This window comes from Ursus maritimus, unplaced genomic scaffold (genome assembly GCF_017311325.1).
Source record: "Ursus maritimus isolate PB19 unplaced genomic scaffold, ASM1731132v1 scaffold_23, whole genome shotgun sequence".
Classification (NCBI taxonomy): domain Eukaryota; kingdom Metazoa; phylum Chordata; class Mammalia; order Carnivora; family Ursidae; genus Ursus; species Ursus maritimus.
In genome coordinates, this window is record NW_024424786.1 from 47461313 (window position 1) to 47470262 (window position 8950).

Consider the following 8950-nt stretch of genomic DNA (forward strand, 5'->3'; position numbering starts at 1 on the left):
TAGAAAGCAGACAGGTGTGGGCCAAGAGGGTTGGGGGATCCCATCCTTGGTGATCAAAAACTAGAAAGCCCCATCTCCATCGGGCAGACAGGCCCCGGCCAGCCCCTGGGGGACAGTAGGCTCTGGCACATTTCGGCCAGCCCTCTCCTGGCAGTTGAGGAAGTAGTGCGTGCACCCGCGTGGGTGTGTGTGTGCACTCGTATGCAGGTGTTCCCATGCATGTATGTCTGTGTGGGGGAGCCTGAGGGTGCTCTGCGGGGAGTGAGGTCTGGGATGTCCACTTCTGCTGACTGCGGCAGGTCAGGGTGTCTGTAAGGGTGGTAGGCTGTGTTGGGGGGGCAATCGGGAGCCATGGCATTTGGTGGAGGGCCAGTAGGGCAGGGCTGTGGGTCCTGCTGGGGCTGCAGGCCTTTAGGGAATTGGGTGCCCCCCACCCCCAGCCCCGGTACCAGCAGCTTGACCAGCTCCGCCTTGTGCATGGGCTGTAGGCCGTCTATGCAGGACTTGAGCTCAGTCAGTGCTGCCTTGGCGTCTGCATTGACGTCGTACTTGCCCAGGGGCCCCTCGTACAGGTCCTCTGGGGACCCCACCAGCAATGTTTGCAGGAAGTCCATGAAAAACTCACTGCTGTCCTCCCCGGTGGCCAGCCCTGTGTGGTGGGGGCAGGGTGACACCAGGACAGGAGGGTTGCATTTCAGCCCATGACCCCAGACCTCCCAGCACTCCAGTCTCGGCTTCCAGACCCTCTGCGTCGAGTCCCGCCTCACCTGCCTCAGATCTTCCACCACAGCACCCCCCAACTCCACCTGCCCACAGACCCCTTCTGTCACCCCTAACCTCTTCTTCCTCCCTCCACTCTGGGTTTCCCCGACATCTCTAGGGAAGGAGTCAAGCCCCTAACGCAGCTGGAATGTCCCCTCCATGTGGGGTTGCCTGACCTGGGGCTTGGAGGGCTGGGGTCAGGCTGGGCTGGGTTGGTGACATTGGGCTTGGTGATGCTAGGGCTGGGGCAGAGGTTGGAGCTGGGCTGGGGGTGGGTGGGGCCGCGTGGGGACTGGGATCGGCGGGGGCTTCAGGGTCGTCGCCCACATCCGTGTTCTGTGGTGGAGGCCAGTCAGGCACCGTCCATCACTGTGAGGGGCCTATTGCCTGGGTTTTCAGCTCCCCAGGTCCCCGTCCATCCCCCAGACAGGGGCCCTGCTGAGGGAAGCACCCAGACTCACCGCAGGAGCAGAGCAGGGTGAGGACCGCAACTCGACGATCTATTAATACCCTCCTGAAGGGGGGATCCAGTCAGCTGGCATTTCTGACCTCTAGCAGGGAAACAGCTGTGTTTGAAAGGATGAAGCTCATGGCTGAGACATATGCTGTTTGGAAATGACTCAGGGTTGAGTGGACGTCAGAGAGGGTGAGATGCGAGGCTGGTGGGGAAGAACAGTGGGGCCAGGATGCCACAGGCCTCTGGCCATGCCTGTTCTGTGGCTAAGAGGGGTAGGCTCTGGGGTTGGGCTCATGCCTTTCTTTTGGGGGGGTCCCCCTGCTGCTCAACATGCCTGAGGGTCTCCACTGGGGCAGGGGTGGGGGCTTCCTGGGCCTGTGGATCTGGGTAGTGGGAGATGGGCCCAGAGCCACAGGGGGCCCAAGTGGACAGTAGGGTCCAGGGGGAGGAGGTGGGCCTCAGAGAGACTGAGGGGCCAGGAGCCAGGCCACCCCTGGGGCCTGGTGGGATTCTCCCACCACTGGAGGAGGCGAGGAGGGGCCACAGGCTGAGACACAGCTTCCTTCTGTGCAAGGCCAGCCCCAGGAAGTCTAGGGTCTGGGGGAGATGTTAGAATGGACATAGGGGGTTGAGACACCTGAGTCCGCAACCAGACTTGCCCAGGAGCAGCAGTTGTGTGTGGGACCCGGCCCCTCTCCTGTCCCCTGCTGCCACCTGGTGGCTGAGGCATTGTCAGGATGCTTGCGAGGACCCAGGGGTTTTAGCCCTTGGCCAGCCCCAGGGGCTCCTCATCAGCATTTGGGGACGGTTTCCACCTTCCCCCAAACTGTTCTGGCTTGATCACCATGGTGTCTTTGTCACCCTGTCCCTCACCCGTCTCTAGCTGGCCCTGTCTGTCACAGACGTCAGGCCCTCGTCCAGACCTCACCGCCTCGTGGGCCTGTTTGCAATGAGTATTCTGCAGAAGGTCTGGAGACGCTGTAGCCTGCTCACGTGCAGAATTCCAAGAACACAAGACCGAGAGTGTGACCAAGATCACCTGTAACTCAACAGGTGGCTGCTTGGAGAGACTGTACTCAAGGCCAGGCGGAGCCCCTGTCCCCAAAGGCCCCAGGGATCATGGATTATGGGTTGGCCATAGCCGCCACCTTTGCTCTGATTGACCCATCACCTACTTTATGTAATTAGATCATTGAAGTACAGTCGACATAAAATGTTACATTAGCTTTAGGAGTACAACTTAGGGACTCCACAATTCTGTACCATACTCAGCCCTCCCCACGAGAAGTGAAGCCACATCTGTCCCCGTGCAAGGTTACTACCATGCCACTGACTATTCCCTATGCTGTGCCCATTACTGTCCTTCACCCACTGGTCTCTGGCCGCCTGTGGCACTACCTGGGCAGATGTCTACGGATGCCAGCCCCGGGCTTCAGTGTAGCCCAGAAGCAGTGTTCCCGGGGGTGCGGCCTGGACATCTGTTGTTCTGAAACCCTCTGGATGATTCCGGCAGTCAGGGCTGGCTCTAATGGAGACCTGCCCCGCTCCTCCTCTTCTTCTCCATTTTCCTGCCATGTCTCCAGAGTGCTGTCCCTACTGGAGGTGGACCGGGTGCCCCCTTGGTTGCGTCTGGGCTGTGGCTTTTCTTCTCCAAACCGCAGCCCCTGGAAGCACAAGCTATTAGCGGCTGCCCTGCAGTCCTGCCTGGCGCTGTCCGAGACACACTCTCCAAGTGCCTCACAGTTGAGGAGGGGGTGGGCAGTAGAGTCAGTCCTCCCCGCTGACGACTCCGGTTACCAATTGTGGTGACTTTGCTAGCACATACCTAACCCACCTAAGGTTCTAACCCCCTTCCCCTGCTTCAGTCAGCCACTGCCAGGGCCGCTTCCTGGTCTCCACAGCACCAGGGGCTGCACTCTGCCGTGTCTAGTTCAGGCAAGCCTCCCGATGAGCACGTCCTCCGTGCTTGCTGCCCCTGGTGCCCAGCAGGTATTCAGGGAGCACCCTGGCCGACTGTCACAGTCCACACGCACCTCCCGGCCCTGGCTTTACTGCACCGTCGTGACAACGCACCCCTCCCTTGCTCACAGCTGTGCTTTCACCCTCCCCCACTGGATGACCCCTGCCCACCCCCTCTCTCCTTCCACCTGCTACCTCAGTGGACCTCACGTCCAGGACTCACCTTGGGTGGGTCCTTAGTGCTGCTCATGGCTTCCGGGTTTCCGGGGTGGGTGTCCTCACATCCTTCGAGATAGCTACTTGTCACAGTGCCAGTCTCGTCTTACCTTCTGGGCCTCGGCTCTTGTTTCACTGAGGAACGGAAGAAATCAGAAGGAAAACTACGCACAGTCACAACACCACATCCACCAGCGTGGCTTCCTTCACAGGCATACATGTGTGTGTTCTCGCGCTGTGTGAGAGGACCCGTGTTCACACACACACCGACGGCAACGCTCTTCCTGTCGCTTCTCCCCCGGGAGGCCTCTGCTGCCTCTTTCTGCAACATCAGGGCTGTATCCCTCTGCGTCACCCTTGTCAGCATACGCTGATGCCGTACCGCGGCCCGACTTCAAGCAAAACACAAGTGCCCCTTGACACCGGTGAGGGAGGCCTCCCCTTGGCTCTGCAGACTCTCGCCACGCCACTGTGTCTTCTTTGGTGCCCCGGGAGCCGCCCGGCCTGCTGTTTTCTGGTTGGGTTTGGCTAACTATGAGGAACCAATACGCTCGGCACCCATTAACTCTTTAGGGATGGATCTTTATTTGATGGAAAATTATATTCAAAACATTCTCCCAAAAAAGCCCACATTCTATTGATTCTCAAGGTGTTTGGTTACAATTTTCACAGATGTGCACATACCAAGATAATATTTGTTAATTGTGGAATTCATTATTACGATCTGCAGACCCTTCGTTGCTCTAGTTTTTGAACATTTATTTGTGTCCTATGACCTTGTGTGTCCTAATGAAGGTGAGTGGTATTCTGTTCTTGCACAGAAATATTAAGCTCATTAAATATTGAAGATCTCAGACAATTTGTCAGACTGTCTGAGTCATGGTGTTAATGAGGTGGGGCCACCATGGGTTTCCTTCTTGCAGAGACACTCGGAGCTCCTCTGTAGTCAAACATTCTAAGCTAGACTCCTCCCCTGATAACCATCGTATCTAAAAATCCATCAGAATTTCCTTATGATGAGCTCCCATACGATACTCAATAAAGAATAATCCTGAGTTTAATACGTCAGTTGTCATGCAAGCCTCCATGTTACTGCCTCTCTAAGCACACTGCTTGGGTCAGCTGACGTTTCTCAGGAAAGGCACGGTCAGTAAAGAAGGCAGGGTGTCGACTGAGGTCCTGGTGCCAGCTCGTCTCTCTGGGAGGCCGCTCTGGAGCCCTATCCTCATTGAGGCTGTGCCATCAGGACACACGACACAAAACTCAGTCTCCAAACTACACTGACTGGCAATGTAGCTGTGCACGGTTTCTGTACGATTCAGACCTAACGGTTTTCCTGGCAACGACACCACCACTGTGTTCAAATCACACATATGCATGTCTTCCAAAACGGGACTTATCGGCAGAAAAGGATTCTGGTGGCCTCACTCGTTCCGAGTGGACTTCCTCTTCCTTTACCAGCTCGTCGGTACAGTGAGCAGTGGCGTCTTTGGAACGTCGTGCTGGACGAAGCCCTGTCTCTGCCGCAGACACGCCCGATATTTTCCAGCCACAACTGGAGCTTCAAGCCTGTGGCACAGCCTTCCGTGAGCACGTCAGCAGTTGTAGGTACGGTCTGATCTTAGCAACCCGAGGTGCCGCTTTGTCGAAAGCCTGCAGAGTATGGAAGTTCACATATGTGACATACTGAAAATCTGGTTCCGTCAGCTTCTAAGCTCAACGCACTTTCTTTCCGGCAGTTTCTTGGGTTTTGCACTTACTCTGTTTGGTAGTCTCAACGTCTCATCAGCTAGTCTCTCGCTGCAAATAGCTCGCAGAAGTTTCAGCCTTTTGCCTTTAACTGACACAGAACCAAGTAAACAAGGGAGTATTCTTCCAAGTTCACAGAACATGAACTCTGTCTTCATCTCCTTGTCATCATGGTGTTTACTGATACTGCCCCATTCAGAAGAGCAGCCCCTCTTCTTAACAATGGAAATCTCAGGGAAGAGTGCTTTCCTAAGTCAGTGCTAAACTATGAATTTAAAAACAGGGGGTGCCTGGGTGGCTCAGTCGGTGAAGCGTCTGCCTTCAGGTCAGCTCGGTTCATGATCCCGGGGTCCTGGGATCGAGCCCCATGTCAGGCTCTCTGCGGGGAGTCTGCTTCTCCCTCTTACTCTCCTTCTGTGCTCTTTCTCTCTCTCATAAATAAAACCAAAAAAAAAACAAAAACAAAAACAAAACTAGATTAGGTTAGGGTTAGGGTCAGAGTTAGGGTTAGGAATTAGGCTTAGGGTTTGTGTTCATGGGGGCGCTGAATGTGTGCCTTGGCCAAGGTCTTCATTCAAAATCCTCCTGCTCTGGTGCCATTCCGGTCTTCCAAATGGCACGATTTCCCTTCTGTGTTTCTGGCTGAGTCTTCTGGTGTTGGTCAGGTGTCCCAAATCCTCTGTTCTCAGACCTAGGCTTTGGGCAAGTGTAGTGTCAGAGCCATGGCTAGGGTTAGGGTTAGAATCCTGGAGCTTGGAGGGTCCAATCTGCCAACAGAGTGGAAACCTCCTTGGAGGGCAGAGTTGAGGGCGAGGATGAGATTGAGGGTCAGGGTTAGGGTTTGTGTTCAGGTGGGCGCTGAATTTGTGTGTTAGGGTTAGGGCTGGGAGCGTAGGGACCTAAGAGTCTGGGGTGGGGGGTCGGGGGGGATTGGAGTGGCTGGGGCCCTAGGGACTGGGTCGGGGGCCGTGGGGACGGGGACTGGAGGGTCCAGGTGTGTGCGGTGGGGATGGTGGCTTGGGTCGGTGGATGTGCAGAGTCAAGGCCCTTCTTGCTCCTAGAACCAGGTGGCCCGATTCAGAGTGGACAAGGAGGACAAGCCGGTGACCTACGAGGAGGTGCACGGGCCGCACTACATTGCCCACCGCAAGGGCCGGCTGTCGCTGCACACAGGTGAGGGGCCGTGGTGTGGGGCGCCCTGCAGTTGAAGTTCTCAGCCGTGGCTATCACACAAACACCAGATAAACACATGCGAGGGGCTTGATTCAACTCCTCCGTATTCAAGGTTTTCATTCATGGATTTCATATTCGGGAATCACTGTGGGACGTGGGCGAGCAGCCATCCCCCACACCCTTCCCTGTGGAGGGCACTGCCTTCTTGTTTTGCTCAGATTGTAAAGGAGTGTTCTTTTCGAGATCCACTAGTGCCCCATGTTTACAGTTTGTGCTGTTTGTCAGTGACTTCGCTGCCTTAAAATGGCCCTAATGCTGGAGTGCGAGGCACCAGAAGGGTGTGACGTACACTGGGGAGAAAGTGCGTGTTAGGTGAGCTTCCTTCAGGCACGAGGTACAGTGCTGCTGGCAGAGCTCAGCGCTCAGCGGCCATGTGTATCAAACAAGGGGTCTTTAAGCAGAAGCACACATGAAACAAGGTTATATATTGATGTGTCTTAACCCAGGGCATGCGGAAACCTAACTCCTTATATCCCCTAGGAGCGAGGGGTCAGTGTCCCTCATTGTCCATGGTGACGTCATAGAGCATAACTACTGGGAACTAGTGAGAATCAGCTGTGTTTTGTTCAGTATGAGGCTTCTCAACCTGGGTGTTTTGAGATCCATCTGTCTAGAGACCTTAAAATACAGATTCCTGTCCCCCACCCTTTTCAGGTTCTGGTTCTAAGGTCTGGGGATGGGAGCGGAGGCTCTTCACGCACACTGTGCGAGCTGTGGGAGTTTCAGGATCCGGGGACCTGGGGATGGGAGCGGAGGCTCTGCTGTGGGAGTTTCAGCATCTACACTGAGGATCCACTGGTTGAGGCCATGGCCCTGGTCGGTGAGAAAGCTCGTGTCCCTAGTCTCAGAAGTAGCTGGTGGCCTCATCTCTCTGGGCCAAAGGATGGCCAGTGCTTCTATAAGTGGTCCAGAAAAAGTGGGAAAGGGCTAGACAGGAAAGGATCATCTGAGTTCTATGCCCTGCTAAGGCCTCAGTCTTCCCTTGTGTAAAACCAGGATGACTGAGAATACCTACTTCACAGGGTTTGTTTGCGAATGTAATGAAATAACGTACTTTGAACTTCAAAGTGTTGTTCTTTTTATTTCACCTGTAGAAGAAGAGAGAAGCAGCCAGGGTGGGGGCGGAATTGAGTGCCCAGTGCTCTTGGATGTTACCTCTGGAGTTTCTGCTGAGTCTTCGAGGTGCCCTTCTCCTTTCAGGTAACCTGTACGGGGAGGACCATGCTGCAGAGCAAACGGTGGAGGATGTTTTCCTTCAAAAGTTCATGCTGGGCACCTTCCCAGTGTGTCTGGCCGACCCGCGGATCCTAAAGCGCCGGGCTCACCAGTTGGAGGTCTCTGCCCTGGTCCTGAGGCAGCTGCCTGCACACAAGTTCCACTTGCTGGTGGGCTACAATGAGACTCTGCTGTCCCCCTGTTACAAACGTCCCGTCTGTCTGCACCTCCAGACTGTGCCCTCCAAGGTCGTGTATAAGTACACCTGAGACAGTTTTTTGCATCAGGCTCTAGCCTGGGAAGGACAGAAACGTGTGGGAAAGGAGTGAAGTAGAATGAGGAAATACATCCCCTCACTGTCTCACGAGGATTCCTTTTCAAAGCTGCTATTGAATAAGTAGACCTTCCGTGCTGTCTTGCCCCTTGGTTTGTCTTTCCTCCTTAGAGAAGAGAACTAGAGTAGGGTTTCTTCGAGGGTGCTCCAAGGCTCCCAAAAGGCTGCCAGTTGTTTGAGCCTTGGGTAATAGCAACAGTGCAATGAGTGTCTTGTCACCTTATCAGGAACTTTACCTGGAGTTCTTTGCTTTCTCTCAGAGTGGAAAAATCCGTTTTTGGTCATTATAAAATAATCAACATTAATTTTTAAAATTTGAAACAGTATGGACATGTGTCAAGTCAACCATGAAAGACTCTTGTAATTCTTCCACGGAGAGAACTACTGTGAACAGTTTATTTCCAGATGTACTTTTTCCCTCCAGAAATACCTTAGGGGATACTCGTTGCTTATGAAACAAGCTTTCGATTGAGCACTACTCTGTGCCACAGATGTTCTGAGCGCTTGGAACCCATCGGCGTACAGAACATTCTGTTCCAAGGGCGCTGCCTTGGTGACAGGTGCATGCCCGTGGAGTGGGCAGGGAGGGCTAGGCAGCACCGACGACTCCAAGAGGTGAGGGAGCTAGACCTCCAGCCCAGCGCGCGAGAGCGGTTCAGGAGGTGGTGCCTGCCCAAGCTGCACCTGGCGCTGGGGGGTGCAGCAGGGACGCTGACCAACCCCCCGCTGACACTGCTCTTGACCCTCACCTTGACCATGACCCTGCACACTTAACCCTGAGCCTCAGCCTCACACACCCTAATCCCATCCCTGACCTTGACTTGTTCCTTCATCCTGTAAAACCTTGCTCATTCAATGTTTATAGACCATTTTATAGATTATTTAAAGTGTGACTTTGTTGAATTTTTTTAAAAAACAAACTAATTCTTTTAAACTGTTGAAAGTATAATTTGTTTTTAAAATTCTCGGAGTTGGTGTTAGGGAGAGCAGATGAAGGACCAGGGGGCCCGGGAAAAGGCTGTTAC

The 8950-nt window shown here is 54.3% G+C and overlaps 1 protein-coding gene across 1 annotated transcript; it reads left to right on the forward strand.

Moving 5' to 3' along the window:
* Positions 1–3767: 3767 nt before the first annotated feature.
* Positions 3768–8644, forward strand: LOC103671079 (28S ribosomal protein S24, mitochondrial-like). The gene is made up of 4 exons (XM_008699652.2): positions 3768–3819; positions 4856–4980; positions 6205–6316; positions 7577–8644. Exons 1-4 carry the CDS (start codon positions 3768–3770, stop codon positions 7858–7860), a joined length of 573 nt encoding a protein of 190 aa, XP_008697874.1. The 3' UTR covers positions 7861–8644.
* Positions 8645–8950: the final 306 nt, after the last annotated feature.